The sequence below is a fragment of the Natrix helvetica genome (assembly GCF_964273705.1).
Source record: "Natrix helvetica genome assembly, chromosome: Z".
NCBI lineage: Eukaryota > Metazoa > Chordata > Lepidosauria > Squamata > Natricidae > Natrix > Natrix helvetica.
This window is the reverse complement of record NC_138554.1, coordinates 117582116-117599762: the sequence shown is the minus strand read 5'-3', so window position 1 is coordinate 117599762 and position 17647 is coordinate 117582116. Positions and strand designations below refer to the sequence as shown.

Here is a 17647-nt window from a genome sequence, read left to right as displayed (position 1 = left end):
ATATGATTAGTTTATCTTTTTCTTTTTTCTTTTCCCCTAATTTCTTGCATTGGGATTATTCTCTATACTATTTGTGTTGTTTGTATTTGTTGTCATGGATTGCATCAGTAATGCTAAAAACAATTTTGTTGTATTTATTTTGTACAATGACAATAATGGCTATACTACTAATACTAGCAGGAGCCAAGATACCGACTGCAGACGCCTCAGAGACAGTTCAATATATAGTGTCAGGATATAAGAAGAGGTAGGAACAGCATACAAGGAAAAGCACAACAAAGTAGCTGGCACTCTACACAGGAACTTCACTCTATCTTATTAAAACAAACAACTTTTACACATTTTTCAATCTAAGAAGCATCTCCAAGATATTAAATACATTAACATTGTAATTTCAACCAATTATGTATTTTTAGAATGTGTGTGTGTTTGTCTGTGTCTCTCTGACTGACTGACTGACTATAACTATAACTATAACTATAACTATAACTATAACTATAACTATAACTATAACTATAACTATAACTATATATAACTATATATATATATATATATATATATATATATATATATATATATATATATATATATATATATATATATATATATATATATATATATATATATATATATATATATATATATATATATGTGTGTGTGTGTTTGTGTTACAACCCCTGGTATGACCTAATATGGGAGGGAGCCCACTCCTCCCTCTTTCTGTCCTTTCGGCTCATCACAGAAAACCATCCAGGCAGAAACCCATATTTTTATTTATAATGTTGCCTTTTTATATTTGTGTTGTATTTGTGCTGATAAAATAAAGGGAGACTAGTATAGATCCATTTCGAGCTATTTAGCTCTCATCAGCTAGCCATACCCTTACTGGGATTCGAACCTGGGCTGTATTATACACTAGGCAAGAGTCTTAACCACTATGCCACAGGCTTCTCCTCCTTTATCAGCTGAGCCAGGGAAATAAGTATGTGTTTGTGTTACAACCCCTGGTATGACCTAATATGGGTTGTAACACAAACACATACTTATTTCCCTGGCTCAGCTGATAAAGGAGGAGAAGCCTGTGGCATAGTGGTTAAGACTCTTGCCTAGTGTATAATACAGCCCAGGTTCGAATCCCAGTAAGGGTATGGCTAGCTGATGAGAGCTAAATAGCTCGAAATGGATCTATACTAGTCTCCCTTTATTTTATCAGCACAAATACAACATATATATATATATATATATATATATATATATATATATATATATATATATATATATATATATATATATATATATATATATATATATATATATATATATATATATATATATATATATATATATATATATATATTAATGTCTATTAATGTCAAATATATATATTTGTCAGGGCACGCCTTGTGTGCCCTAACAAATGGCTCCGCGTGCCACTTGTGGCACGCATGCCATAGGTTCGCCATCACTGCGGTAGTAGATTCAATTGAAGCAAATCATTTTGACCATTTATGATGATTTGACCACTTCAAATTGTCAGCAAAATTGATTTGCTTAATTTGTTAAATTAACATGTTCTGCAGATAGAAAAATTAAATTTAGCAGAACATAATACACTCTGTACCACAAGAAACATTTTTAAAAGAAATCAATTACAGATTACGGGTTGTGCCAACTATCACTGGCCCTAGATTTAAGCCCATTCAGTATACCTGATTTGCAATATGAAATTTTACTTTAATACTGTGCTGCCTCCAAGTCACACAATAATTAATATTTTATTAAAATGTTACTTAATATCTACATAAAAAAAATTAAATTGACAAAATCTTAAACATGTGAATGTTACAAATATACTTACTTGCTTTTCCCTTTGTACACTGTAGCATATGAACCTTCACCCAGTTTTTCCAGTTTTTCATAAGAATCGGCTTTTCCAAATTTGGGACTTGTTGGCTGCAAAACATTAAAAAAGAAAAAGTATATCAATGTTTATGTACTCATAACTGTAATCTCTAACAAGTATTCAACCAACCATGAAGGCCAAATATTATTACTGAATCTAATAATATTCTACCAGAGATATTTAATGCTTGATCACTCAACATATAACATTATTACCATAGCTCCTCCTTAGTTATCATTTACCATTAAGCATTCATTACAGGTCAAAATATGTATGTAATGTATAACAAAAAAAGTAAAGATGTTAATGCCTATGGTATTCTTCTTTTCTCCAGAGTAAAATAAAAATATGATGAATTGAACTTCTAAACATTTCTATTGTTGGAAATTGTTCTATTGTTAAGTTAAATAAAAGTTAAATATTTTAAAATTAACTGCTAGATAAGTTCTTGATTTTATTACTAATTTCTCACAAGTTTAGTAACTAAACATTTCTTGTTTACAAGAAATGTTTACAAGGCACAGATTTAAGATTGTTATGTTTAAGTTCAACAAATCCTATTCATCATATTATAATCTGCTAATTATACAAATCATGTGTTAGATGAAAAATTTACAATTTTGTATTAATTGCAAATTAATTTCCTTCTAATTGTTTATTTCCAAGATAGTTTGGAGGAATTAAGATATAGCAGACTTAATTAGATAATAGATTATCTAACTTGCAACTAAATCTCAAATATGAAATAAAATTAATTGTACATAACAAATTTAATAAACTTTAACAATTTGCAAAAATTAAAATATCCTTGATATTCTGTCCCTTATTATAACACGTCCCTTGTTATTAAAAATGCCTACAGATATTCTTGAATCCCTGACTGTGAACTAAATTGCCAATACCTCTGGGTCCAGCATCAGAACCAAGTTGTAATCCTTAACCCAGAGCAGCAAGTGGGACACAACAACTGCAATAATTCACTTAACAACTGCGGCAAGAAAAGCCATAAAATGGGGCTCTTAACATTTCACTTAGCAACATAAATATTGGACTCAATTGTGATCATAAGTTGAGGACTACCTAAATAGAGGCTTAAGTGTTGGAAATAATTCATTAGAATATCATGGGTAACAAGAAAAAACCCAAAGGGATTAATTCCCTTTATTAATTCAACCCAGATTTTCACTTCAGACATAAATGGCAAGATTTAAATTATATCATACTTGGAAAACATAATGCAAAGACCTATCTCCAATGGCCTCCAACTTTTTGGGCACCAGGGACCAATTCTGTGGAGAAAGGTTTTCCGGAGACCTGAGAGAATAGAGTTCTGTGTGCTGTCTGCATCCAGTGAATGGGGTTTCACTTGTTTGCGTGGCCTGATTGCTAGCATGCCATAGACTGGTGCCGGTATACGGACTAAGGGTTGTAGACCTCCGTCCTAGACCTATAGTGATAAGAAATGTAGAAGCAAAGGGAAGAGGAGAGCACTGGCAACAAAGTGAATGGATTTAATTATAGCAGACATAGATGCACAATTAGAAAATCTAAAGGATTAACGTAGGAGGTAAATGGACATGGAGAAAATCTATCTATGTGGTCACTACATTTATTCTTACTTGATAGCCCATAATATTAACAGAATTTAATTCCTATTCAAATCCATTTCAATTTGTTGATATCTAAGAAACCTTATGTAGTTGATTTCCTTCATTTTTCACTATGTAGAGCTTTTCTATGTTCATATACCATTAACATTCTCTGTTCCCATTGTAATTCTGTCTTTGCTTCAGATTACCTTTTCCTTCATGGCAATATCAGCAACCAGATCTCCTAAAAACTTTAATCTAGTCATGCCATAAACAATATACGTAATATGAAAGAGCAAAGGGTCTTCCTCATCAACATGCCTCCTATCATGATCAATTGCTTTATTGTGCCTATCAGGGAAGTGTTTTGTTTGTTTGTTTTGTAAAATACAGGAATAGTTTACCATTGTCCTCTCCCATTACAGGATACCTTTCCTGTTGTTACTAAAATGAACACTCACCTCAAACATCTTTCTATATCACTGCTGCCCAATATACATTTCTGTTTTGCTTCAACTGAACAGCTAGGATGATCATCATATTTTGACTACATACAGGGAATTACCCAATGTTCACCTCAGAACAAGATAGACATATACACAGAACTACCATATCAAGACATACGCATTCCATGCAGGGGTGGGTTGCTGCCAGCATTACTTCCTGCTCAATTTGCTCCCGCGTGCGTTCACATTTGACCATAAATGCAATAAAAATTGGTCTGCACATGTGCAGAAGCAAAAAACAAGATGGTGGCACCTATAGCGCCACCGGGAGTTCCAGCCCGGGAGCATGGCAGGCCTGGGTCACTGCCGGTTCCAGCAAATTAGGCCACCAAGCTACCGGTTCGGCCGAACAAGTAGGAACCCACCACTGATTCCATATCTCAGCTCTACAGACACCATGTTTCACCAGCACAAAATAAACTAATTCCTATAGCCTAATAGAGACATTGCCTAGATTATAGCAAAAGAAATAATCTCCAATCTTCCTAATTAAAGAAAAACAATTAAATATAAAACCAGATTAAGCACTATAAAATTAGAACCACATGAACTAATTATATGAAAAAAAGGTTTTATATTTTTTTAGGCTAATAATCTAATAAAATTTCAAAAAATACAAAAAGAATCACACAAAATAATAATGTACACCATTGACTTCCTGATCGAATAAACCAATATTACAATCTTTTTTTTCCCTCATAAAACAATCTTTCTCTGTAATCCATTTACAGAGGTGTCAAACTTGCATAGTCATGGTATAGTCACGTGACATATCAGGATTTTTCCCCTTTTCTAAATTGGGTGGGGGCGGGGCCAGCACATGACGCATCCAACCACGAGTTTGAGATCCCAGATTTAGATCGTTAATCAATATTATTACAAATTTCTTAGCATCATAAATCCAATAAAACCATTCCAATTATTCTCTGGAATTCTCAATCTTATTCTTCGATTTTTAAAATCTCATCCAATGTACCTAGTAACAGAAGGTACATGTTTATATTTTCCTTATGTAAATTTTCTTGGATATTTTGTTCTGATACCTTTATTTGATAACAGACAGTTCTTTAGATGAAACAACAAATTTCCATTTCTTGAAGCAAATATCAACACAATTCTTCAAAGATGTCTTAAAACACCAATTACTTGTCTGAAAACTCAATTTTGCTTTCCACAAGTTTACATTTATTTTTATTGAAAAGTATTCAAAATCTTAATATTCAAAGTTCAAAACTCCATTTTTTTAACCCCTAGAACATTTGATAGCCAAAACCTTTTCTTACTTTTTGCTACTTAAATGCTTAGAAGTTGTAAAAGTAATTTTTTATATTCTTATATTGAAGATTAAAAACTTTCACTCAGCGTTTCCAATCTTGTCATTCTGAAGATGTCTAACTTTCTTAAATCCATATATGCAACTTCCAAAAATAGTTAGTAAGAAAATGCACAATTTAGTGGCCACAAAGAGATACAAATTTAGTTAGAGGAAAATGGCGAATCCCTCTGTCTTCCTGATTCCTACCCAACAACCAAAATTGCTGTCTTGCAATCTCTTTGTCAGGTAAAGGAGAAACTTCAACAATCTCCAGTAATTCTATTTAATTCAGAGAAAGTAGAGGCAATCTGCTTTTTAGCTCTCTTGTACAAGGCTGTCAATTGTCAGCTCCATTTGTCTTTAGAACTATCTTCAGTCAGCCATTTTCTCTTGGAAGCATAATTAGTATTTAGTACTTCAGTTGATAACCCAGAGAACAGAAGTTTTATCAAGTCAACAATGAAAGGATGATCTTATCTAGCTTCTCTAAACTCACACAGATTTCTGTACTGCATTTTTCTGATTTTTCAAACATTTAATTATCTGATTCAAATGGCTAGATGGCCCATCTGTTACAGAGCAGAAAATGGAGGTTGACAATTCTGGATTTGAATTAGAAGGCGTTAGATCGGGCAATGGAAAGGCAGACACAGGCTAACAGTAACAACAGCTCTTTATTAACAAGACAACAAGTGAGAATAATCCAGCAAAGGCTGGGTCTGACAGCAGCCCTTTTATAGGGAGCTGTCAGACTGTCAGCCAATAGAATCAAACCTCTGTTCCCGCCGGAACAGAGGCCTTGGTGGAACCATATCTACTGTTTTAGATATCTAACAGAAGGGTCAATTGCTTTTTCCTGAAGATGAAAGGTGTTTTCCATGTTGTAAGGATTAACAGTGTCCCACTGTTGTCCCATTAAAAAATGTCGTTGTGATGCACTTTTCATCTCAGAAAGTCTATGGGATATTTTTTTGTGTTTCAGAGACAAATATAGATGAATATGCTCAGCAAACAAGACATTCAAAAACCTTTTCATTGGGAGAGGAGGAATTCTCAAAATATACAATAGAAAAATTCATAACATGCAAATTTTAAATAGTTCTTTGCTTTTTTAATTATTTAGACCACTTATATCACAATTTTAACATTAAATTTTTTTTTTTACTGACAACATTTTCTATGTTTAAAAGGGGGGGGGACACGAAAGATCCATCCATTTTATTTTGGTATAAGGTGACACAAGATGTATTTCTTTCAAACAACAATGAGAGTACAGTGTAATTTAGAATCATTGAAAAGTGGGCCTTGAGGCAATATTCTGAGGTAAAAACTACCTATGTCCTGCTCACTTCAGAAAATTAACTCAGAAAAAATACTTATTGCTAGCAAAGAGTTGTTTAATGAAGAGGAGTGAAAGTATAGGAAATACTAATTTGAAGAAATAAGAGCTTTATAAAAGGCTATTTTCTGATGAAAGACAGGAGCTTCCTTGAAAATAATGGTGCACTCTGCTTCCTCCTTCATGTGGTGTATTGCAGGATATTCAGAGAAAAATTTTCCTCTTTGGATTCAAGCACCAAGCATGATTCATTTATCTCAGAGCTATTTGCCTTACATATTTTTCTATCAGACTAAGAAATAATTTTGTTTCCATCATTCGCCATAGTACGCAATCAGCAACTGAAATTTGAAAGAACCAAATACCCAAATCTAAGAAAAACAGCTCATTTGCATATAGCTAGTAAATAAGGATTCCAAGTAATTTTCTTGGCAAATTTACATATACATAAGAGTATTCAATCAATCAATAAAGGTAATTACAAATCCCGTACCCTGCACAGCAAGAACCAAATCATTAAAGCCAGAGAGGCCATTCTTAGTTTAATCTGTGAAATTACCTACTATTGCACACATATACATCACTGAAGACATGTTGTGAATGAAAAAATATGTTTTTTTTAATTTGCTTTGTACAAACTTATACCCAATGCATTGTTTCCTGACAACAGTAAATGTAAGTAAAGTTAATTATTGCTGCATCAAAGCCAGATTTAATTATGCTTAGACATGATCCAAATCAGAAGTTCTTCATGTTACAGTTATAAACCTGAAAACAAGGAAGAATGTTTCTTTTAAACAGACAGAGCAATTCTGTCATTTCCACATGGATGATAATAGTGATCACATTTGTGAATCAGAAGAGCATCATCTAACAATCAGTGATGAGATAGCATAAGCCAGGGCCTCTCAAATGGCCTTCCCCAGTGTACTGAAAAAGAAACATTGGCTAACAGTTAATCACAACTAAACCCCAGTGTTCCTCATTTCAAAGTGGAATACAAATTTTGAAGAAAGATGCATTGTTAAAAAAATTTAAACTTAAACCCAGAAATCTAAAACTCCTGGCTGGAACCGTTCTGAGAAGGGAGATCCACATGCCAGGCCAGGAAGGAAGGAAGAATTGCAAGCAGTGTTGCGAGGAAAGCAAATTGTGGATCTTTTCCTGATGCATCTCTTGGGAAGCGGAGTCCGGGCAAAGAATAGAAGAGCCTTTTTCCTTTTGAGCATCAGATCCAGAAGGTCTGAGGTTTTTTTGGATGCTGACCCGCCTGGAGGGAAAGGGGGCAATCCCTTCCAGGAACTGTTGCTTTGGGCACTTGCTCAGGACAAGCCACATCAGAAGAGAGCATCAGACACTCTAATGGCAGTGCATTCATCTCTTGGAACCTCAGTTCTTTGTAGGGGAGGATTAACAATGGTTGACTTTCCAACTCAGGTCGGAGGGTTCTCCCCTCCCTTAAAGTGACAGTCTGATCTATTGGATAAGCCCCCAATAACAGAAAGCAAGACAAGAAAGAATGGATAAAAAATAAGCAAGTAGAGAAGCAACCTTGTACTAAAAAAAAAATATTGTAATAGTGAGAACAATTAACCAATAGAATAACTTGCCTTCGGAAATTTTGAGTGTTCCATTACTGGAGGCTTTTAAGAAGAGACTGGACAGCCATTTGTCTGGGATGGTATAGGGTCTTCTGCTTGAGCAGGGGGTTGGGCTAGAAGACCTCCAAGGTCCCTTCCAACTCTGTTATTCTGTTATCTAAATTTGCATCTAGAGAACATACAACTGTACTACTTTAACACTCTGTTTTGCTACTTTTGTACCAGCTATGCAAATCTATTCAGTTGCTCCATATGAGAAGATATAACAAGACAGTTACCCAACCAAGCAAAAAGTACTTTCAAATACATAATTTCCATTTTCCTAAAAATAATGCCCTCCTTCCACAGTCTCAAATGAAGTCATTGCCTATTTAGACATAGCCTGATGGTTACAGGTTGATGTAACACTCTGTTAATATACTGGTTCATTCCATTACAAGTTTTTTACTTTCATATAGGTATCCCTTAGCTTAGTGACTGTTCAAAGTTATGATGGACTTTCCTGGAGGCCCATCATAATCAGGTTCTGAAGGTACCATGCCCCCCTCCAATGATCACCTGACCATGTTTAGGACGGTTTGCCAAAAGCTGACATTTATTTTTTTATTTTTGGCAAAACCAACTCATAACAAATCATTAGTTCACTTAATGTCAGCCACAAAAAAGAGTCATAAAATTGGGTTGTGACCTGATTTACAAACATTACGACTTGATGATTGTGATGGACAGTGTCCATTATAGTTATAGTTGAGGGCTGTCTGTGTTTTTAAAGTTATTTAACTGGGATACAGTACCAAAAAGATATTTAAACTTAAAATGAAAACATAAACAGCAATTGAATTAAAAATGCAAACTAAGAAAGAAAAGAAAATGAGAAATAAAAAACCTACCTTATGATTATCAATATTCACTTGTTTACTAATGCACCACTATAATATATGCAAAATATTTTTCTAAAATATCACAAAATTGCAAGCAACTTTAGTCAGTAATGACTCCTGATTACTTACTTCCTTGACAAGTTCTTGTAGTTTCATTTACTTATCAAATTTACTTATCAAATTTGTACACTACACCAAGTGACTCTGGGACTTTTCTTGATAAAATTTTGGAAGTGCCAATGCCTTCTTCCCTGAGGGCTGAAAAATATAACTGGCCGATGGCTGATTTAGGTATTGAGCCTAAGGGATGACTACAATTCTTGGTCTCCTAGTTTCTAGCTTGGTACCTTCACTACTGCACCAACATGCTTTAGTTGTGAAGATAGAAGAAGAGGGAGTCAAACTATTCTCCAAAGCACCTGAGGGTAGAACAAGAAGCAATGGGTGGAAACTAATCAAGGAGAGAAGCAACTTAGAACTGAGGAGAAATTTCCTGACAGTGAGAACAATTAATCAGTGGAACAGCTTGCCTCCAGAAGTTGTGGATGCCCCAACACTGGAAGTCTTTAAGAAGATGTTGGATAGCTATTTGTCTGAAATGGTATAGGGTTTCCTACCTAGGCAGGGGGTTGGACTAGAAGACCTCCAAGGTCCCTTCCAACTCTACTATTGTATTGTATTGTATTGTATTGTATTGTATTGTATTGTATTGTATTGTATTGTATTGTATAGCACCTGGGTTATAATTTGGGAAGGAAGGGAAATCCTTAAAATTGTCATTACATAACAACTAGTTTAGAGTCATAAACCGTTCTTCTATCCAAACTTTCCAATAGAAAGTTTTACACCAATTTTCAAAGTAGAATTTATGAAAAGAAATATTCATGACTTATCAAAACTAAATCTATATTCCCAAATGGCTCAAAGATTAATCACCATTCTACTTTTATAGCTTTAATTAATATTAATATAAGCTACACAAAATTATGTAATAGAGTCTTCATTAATTTAAACTTAAAACTTTTATTTTAATACTGGTATTTAATCTGAGAAAACACTGACTTTTAAAAATAGACATACTTTTAGAGGATCATTTGTATTAAGCAGTATTGCTATTAAAATACCAAATATCTAAAACTTGTTTGAAGAATTTGAAAAAGATAAATACAGCGTGTCTGGACTTACAGAACTAGGACTGGAATGCCGTCTGATTTTAGGAGATTCCTTCTCAGCTGATGAAGATTTGAAGTTAATGCAGGCATTGTTCTCTGAATGCACTCTTTTTACTTGATTATTTGGCTTCTCAAATGGGTCAAAAGTGCTTTGTGTCCTTTGAACTCTGACTTTTTTGTCTTCTGGAATTGTGTCCAAGGGTTTGATCACAGAATCCATTCCTTGGCAATTCCGTGTGGACATTTTTGTGACGCATATCTAAGAAAAGAGACAAAATGTTTTTAATGTTTATTTAATTTGCTAAAATACTTCTATGGCAGGGTAAGAACGTATACTCCTGCATTCCACAATTCTTTACAGACGATCTTCGACTTGACCACTATTGCACTCCAAATTTCTGTTGCTAAGTGAGATATTTGTTAAATGAGTTTTGCTCAATTTTACATCCTTTGTTGCTAAGTTGTTAAGTGAATCACTGCTGTTGTTAAAATAGTAACATGGTTTTTAAATGAATCTACCTTCCTCAATGACTTTGCTTGTCAAAAGGTCATAAAAGATAATCAAATGATCTGAACACTGAAACCATCATAAATATAAAACAATTGCCAAGCAATTTTGATCATGTGGCCATGTGAAGGTTGCAATGGTCGTAAGTGTGAAAAACAGTCATGTAACCTTTTTAGTGCCATTGTTACTTTGAACAGTCACTAAATGAATGGTTATAAGCCAAGAATTATCTATCTATATAATTGGATGGATGGATGATAAATAGAGAGATAATTAATAATTTTACATGTAATAGCAAAATACATTAATCAAATTTTATGCCATATACAGGTAATCTTTGAGTTACAAATGTAATGGAGCCTGCCAATTACATTCATAACCAAAGAACTTTTTGGGTGAATCATGTCAAACAAACGTGATCACTCCTTGCTTTTATCAAATGCGCAGGTCATTAAGTGCATGTGAGGTATCTCAGGATGGAGAAGACCATGGGGAACCTGGCGATGGAACAGGCCACCTGCTTCAGGCCATCCAAGGCCTTTCCCAACCCACTGAGATATCTAATGCTCCTTTCCCTGGGGTACCCATAATTGTGCATGCTCGCACACACGCACACACACACCATCCTGCTGCTCTAGGTAACTTCCTTGTGAAGATCAAGTAAGCTATCTCCTCTCCAGCCTGTTTCTCTGCCTGGTTTTTTTGCCTGCTTGCAGTCTTGGCACAAAAAAATGTTTGCAAGGGTGAATATAGCAGTGCCTCTGCAGTTGTTCATAAGTGTGAACGACTGCCATAGTGCTGCAACATTCGTAACTTTGGGACTGTGTCCTTAGTACTTCGGGGGGGGGGGTATGTTGTAATTTCAAATAGTCACTAAGTGAACTGTCATACCTGTAGTATGTACAATGTATTAGAATCTTCAATAGATTAATTGTCCTGGCATTAATGCAAACATTTGAGTATACTTAATCCAACTGGACTGCACTGATTAATTATTGATTACCAAAAACGAACCATGAATAAATTTATTCTGCTTGAAGTACACTGTATAAAACTTGTAATATTTATTATTCTATCAGAAAATTTATAAACAAAGTGATATATTATCATTTTGTGGAATTCCTAAATTAGTTAGGCTTGTAAACCAAACGTTCTGCTAAAATTGGCAATTACACTTGGGCCATAGAATCACCAAGAGTTGGACATGACTGAATGCATAACCTCAACATCAGTTAAAAATAATGCAATATTAAAAGAAGCACTAGCATCAGCAAATACATAAATTTTCATTTTAACATGGAAAATATCAATAAATGTAACTCATGTTGACAAAAACTCTTTTGGGTTCCTCCATAATTTTTAAAAATTGGGAGGGGTCCCAAGGAAAAATGTTTAAGAAACACTGCCTTAGGGGATGTTCTCGACTCCCAAAATCTTTATTATTAATTTTGATCATTACCAAGATGGAAGGCTATAGAAATTGATCCAGTAGCTACAGAAACAGAAGAAGAATCCATGAAGGTTTTATGCCAGCAAATATGGAAAATAACACATAGGCCAACAGAATGGAAGAGGTTAATCTACATACCAACATTAAAGAAACTAGAGTTAATAGAGTGTAATACAATGACCTTAACTTCACAGGCTAGCAAAAGAATTCTTAGCATCATAAAACAAGAGGAGATGCCAAGTGTTCAGAATATATTATTGCTGCTAACATATTGAATACTTAAAAAGCTAACTGAAAAAAAGCCTAAGGATGTCAAAAAGAAATCAATATATAGTTCATAAATTTAAAAAATCCTTCATTGTGTCAATCAACTATGGAAAATGGGAATCTCAAAACATTTTATTGTCCTCATTTGAAATCTATATCACACACCAGGAAACCACAGTCTGGGCAGAACATGGTATAAAACACTGGTTCCAGGTTGGCAAAGGAGTGAGATGAAGCTGCATAACTGTTACTTTTTTATTCAACATATATTCTGAATTTATCTTGAAGGAAATTGGATTGGAAAAATATGAGCATAGTTTTAAACATAGAGAAAAAATATTAATAACTTGCACTATGGAGATGATATTACCCTGTAGCTGAAAATGCAAAGGATCTGCAACCCTTAGTTTGCAATCAATGTAGTGGAAAAATTGGACTAATTTAAATATTAAGATCAACAAACTAATGAGAATAAGTAGAGCAACCAGCTTCATAGCTGGCAATGAAAATATCAAAATGGTGGATAGCATCTGTCTTTTAGGATCAACCATCAATAGCAAAGGAACAGAAATACACCATGCCACAAACAAGCAGTTGGTAAAGGAGAAATAAGACATGGAAAAGATGTTTAAATGCCATGATGTGTCCATATCTACAAAGATCAGAATCAAACAAGCCATGGTATTCTTTGTGACTTTCTAAGCAAGTGAAATTTGGACAAGATAGGAAGAGTACTGACATTTTTCAACTTTCACATTGAAGAAGACTCCTGAAAATACCATGGACTGGCAAGAAAACAAACTGATGGATCATCAAATTAATCAACCTAGAATTCTCCCTCAAGGTTCAAAGGACCAAACTCAAATTATTTTTCTTATGGACACATCATGCAAAGACTTACTTCACTGGAAATGGTGGAAAAAAATAAAAAGAAGACAACCAGCCGCAAAGTGGATAGATTCAGTTACAGTGGCAATGAGTGTATCAAAAGAAGAAGAAAGATTGGAAAACATCTATCTATGTGATTCCTAGGAATAAAAAACAACCTGATGATACATAATCAAACAAACAAATAAATGCCACATTAGACTTTTAATTTTATGATCACTCAATTGTCTATGATAAGACATGATTAATTCAATACGACTTTACATATTTATTCACTTTCATTAGACACCTCAGAAAATTGATGTGAAGGATTGGGTTTCAACCTCTTTATGTTGAGAGTGTGGAGAGGACAAAAGAAAATATTCACACAATATACATTGTGAAATGAATATTTAAAATGACAATTGTTCGACAAATTCCACAAAAATCCCATATATCTTTAGCTACAAATATCATGTAATTTTGATTGTTTGGCTTTTTGGTAAGTTTTGGTTTGCTTTTGGTGACCCAGTTGAATTAAAAAAAACACTAGACGAAATTATTCACATGGTTAACAAAGGAGTTAATATATTGTAAGCTACATCATCCAAGATTTATTCTGCCAACTGGCCTTCAACAAAAAGAGCTTTTTAAAGCAGGCATCTGCTATCTAGGAGTCTTGGAATCTACTGACATTACCTGAGTCACTGTTGCTATACTTTAGTCAAACACAGGCAGTGAGTAATATGAGCATTTATACTGAAGCACAAGGAGGGAAAACTTTCCGTGTACTATCCATTTTCTGATCTGCAGGAGGTCTAAAAAGCATTACATTCTCATTGTAGAGAACACACAAGGAGCAAACTGTACAATCTGCTTTCCAACACAATTTTAAGCTGAATTTCAGCTGCATGAATGAACATTCCATCCTCATAGACACAGATGGAACCATTGGCTCAAAGCCTAAGCACACTTACACATAAAATACAAATACTTCTTGTTGACAATGTTTCTGCAAAGGAAATTTATTTCTGAAAGGCCTCATTTCCAAATGTCAAGAAGGATGAAAGTACTGGTTTTATAACAGAATAATTTTAAGAGCCTTATGTTAAAAGTTGAGATTTCATTAACTTTATATTATCTAGTTTTCTCATAATATGTGAGGGCACACCCTTCCCAAGTTATTTCCAGTATATTAAGCAAGTCTGTTTCCTATTTTCTAAAGGAAATAATATTAATAAGTTTAGCCTTGCCTCAAGAGACTCCATTTCTCAGAACCAATTTTGAAAGATGATCCAAAATTGAAATGGAGAAAAGGTCCCGAAAATTGTGGCTTGCTTAAAATTACTTAACATTTTGGAAAACATTATAGCTGGATGAGGTAAAACTTATTTGTATCTAATATAACCCATGACAACCGGAATAATGTTGCTACAAAAAACATTTTAATATATTTTGATTCCTCAAAAAAATATTATTTGTTTCTACTCTGTGATATTTCAAATATTAATTCTAATCACAATTCCATATAGGTTGAATGTGCAGCCCTGATATAAACAAAAATTGTTTGTGATTCAGGACCTTTTTTTTTCACTAATGCAAGTAGAGCAAGAGATTGCTCTTTCAACTTATTTCTGAGTATAGGCTATTTTTCTTAAGCTTCATCTTGTGTGGTATGGCAATTAATATGTTGGATTAGAAACAGATTTAGTCAGATAGAAGTTCATCTCAGTAAGCAAACTGGGCCAGCATTTCTCTCAGCCCAACCAATCTCATGAGATTGTTTTTCGGTAAAGAAGGGAATTATAGACACTATCTTGTGGGCCTGTAGGAAAGTAGTAAGATATAAATATTACAAATAAATATAAAAAATGTTTTAAAGAAATTAACCTGAGATGAAAATATTCATAATCCACCTTTTAGTTAAAATGTGTTCAATCTCAGCCTTTAGAGTAACCTTTTCCCTATGAAATAAACAGACAGATCAATATCACTCTAGGGAGGTTTAATAAATTCTGGGTCTCTTTAATATAGTATTTCATATCATTTTGGATTATTACTGTTGTTTGATGTTTTCTTTTTTTTCTCATACGTACTAACAGTCATGTGAAAAAGAAAGTACCCCTTCTTTTGAGTTCTATGGTTTTATGTATCAGGACATAGTAAAAATCATCTGGTCCTTTGCCGTTCTTAAAAATGGGTAAATACAGCTTCAGATAAACAACAACATATGACATATTACACCATGTCATCATTTGTTTCACAAAAAGAAAGTCAAAATGGAGAAGCCATGTATGAAAAATTAAGTACTGTACATCTCATGATTCAATAGTTTGTACAATCTTCTTTACCAGCACTAACTTGAAGTAATTGTTTTCCGTATGAACTACATTGGTTTCTCACATCATTGTGGAGGAATTTTGGGCCATTTTTCTTTATAACATTGTTTCAATTCATTGAGGTTTATGGGCATTTGTTTATGCAAAACTCTCTTGAGGCCCCATTACAACATTTCAATCGGGTTGAGGTGCCATTGGAGCATCTTGATTGTTTTCCTTTTCAGGCATTCTGTTGCAAATTTGCTGATGTGCTTCTTACTGTTGCATGACCCAATGTCAGCCAAGCTTCAGCTGTCAGACCTCTAATGTGGCCTCACATTAGATTCTAGAATATAAGAGAACTGCTAAGGACCAGATGATTTTTGTTATGTCCTGATATGTAAAACCACAGAACTCAAAGAGGATGAAGTTTCTTTTTTACTGTAGTGTTGTATTTTATTTAAGTCTTTTCCTCTTTTAAAAATAATTTTGACATGCCGTATTTTTCGGAGTATAAGACGCAAAAAAGAGGCTGAAAATCTGGGTGCGTCTTATACATCGAATACAGCATTTTTTTGCCACCCAAAGCCCCGCCCCTTCACCAAAATGGCCCTGCATACACTTATGGAGGCTTTCAGAGAGCTCCTGGGGGCTGGGGAGGGCAGAAATTAACAAAAAATGGGCCGCTTTTTGCCCCCCCAGCCACAAGCAGCACTCATTTCGCCCCCTGCCAAGACCACTCTGCAAGCCCCTAAGGCTATTCATGCCTTTAAAAAGAAAGGCCCATTTTAGTGAAATAAGGGCTGTTTTGGGAAGGTTTGCAGAGTGCTAAAACTTTTCCCTCCTGTCGGAAAGCTCTTTAGTTAGAGTGATTAATGAGAATTAGATTGATCAAGTCCTGTGCCAGCAGAAACAAGTCTTAGGTGCTGCAGAGTGTCAGCAATTTCCTTCTCCAGCACATGGATAAATACACCTGGAAACATCTACCTACCTACCTACTCTCTCTCTCCTCCCTACCTATCTACTGTATTTCTTTCTCTCTATCTCTATTTCTGTCTCTCTATCCCTCTACTTACCCACCTTCACCCTCTCTCTCTCTCCCTACCTACCTACTGTATTTCTCTATTCCCCTCTCTCTCTCTCTATTTCTCTCTCTCTCTCTCTATCCCTTTATCTACCTACCTACCTAATTACTCTCTCTCTCGTACCTACCTACTATATTTCTCTCTCTTTCTCTCCCTCTCTATCCCTCTATCTACCTACCTACTTTTTTTTAAATTTGCCTCTTCAAAACCTTAGTGCGTCTTATACTCCGGTGCATCTTATACTCCAAAAATACCGTATGTAACTTATCCATATATGAGCAGCTTTGGGGCAAAGCTGAAATTTGAATTTGGATATCTTTCATAGAAAATTAACAGATACCATTCTTTTGTAACAATTAAAAATAATTTTAATCATGCAGCAGGTTATATAGGCTATATGTATAGACTGTTTTAAGGATTATTGATCTTATGGAATCTTCTAATTTAACAGGAATATGTTTCTATCAAATATTTACAATAGAACATGGTATATGCAAAATGAAGAAAATGATGTATCAGGGTAATCTTTCTCCTTATATCCTAGCCACTTTTTACAGAGGCACAATTGAGAGCGCATTAACAAAACTGCATCACTATTTGGTTTGGTGGCAGCAGTGCCTCAGATAGAAAGTCCATTCAGAGAGTGGTAAGGATCGCCGAGAAGATTATAGGAAGCTGGCTTCCTGTCATTCAGGATACTGCTTATAAATACTATGTGCTTAGAGCCCAAAACATTGTTAGAGAACCCACACACCCACTTCACAGTCTGTTTCTGTTGTTGCCCGCTGGGAGAAGGTTTCGAAGAATTTCTAGCAGGACTTCCAGATTCTGTAACAGACAGTGTCT

At 34.5% G+C, this 17647-nt stretch overlaps 1 protein-coding gene across 3 annotated transcripts in view; it reads right to left on the bottom strand.

Moving 5' to 3' along the window:
* Positions 1-17647, bottom strand: part of CDK14 (cyclin dependent kinase 14) — a 263591-nt gene that overhangs the window by 177519 nt on the left and 68425 nt on the right. For all 3 annotated transcript variants that reach the window (XR_014176838.1, XM_081971698.1, XM_081971699.1), the window contains 2 exons: positions 10320-10565; positions 1859-1953 (listed from right to left, as the gene is read on the bottom strand). Coding sequence is in view for 2 of the 3 variants with exons in the window: in XM_081971698.1 (XP_081827824.1) it covers positions 1859-1953; positions 10320-10565 (341 nt within the window). In the remaining variant the exon portion in view is untranslated. The remainder of the gene's footprint in view (positions 1-1858; positions 1954-10319; positions 10566-17647) is intronic.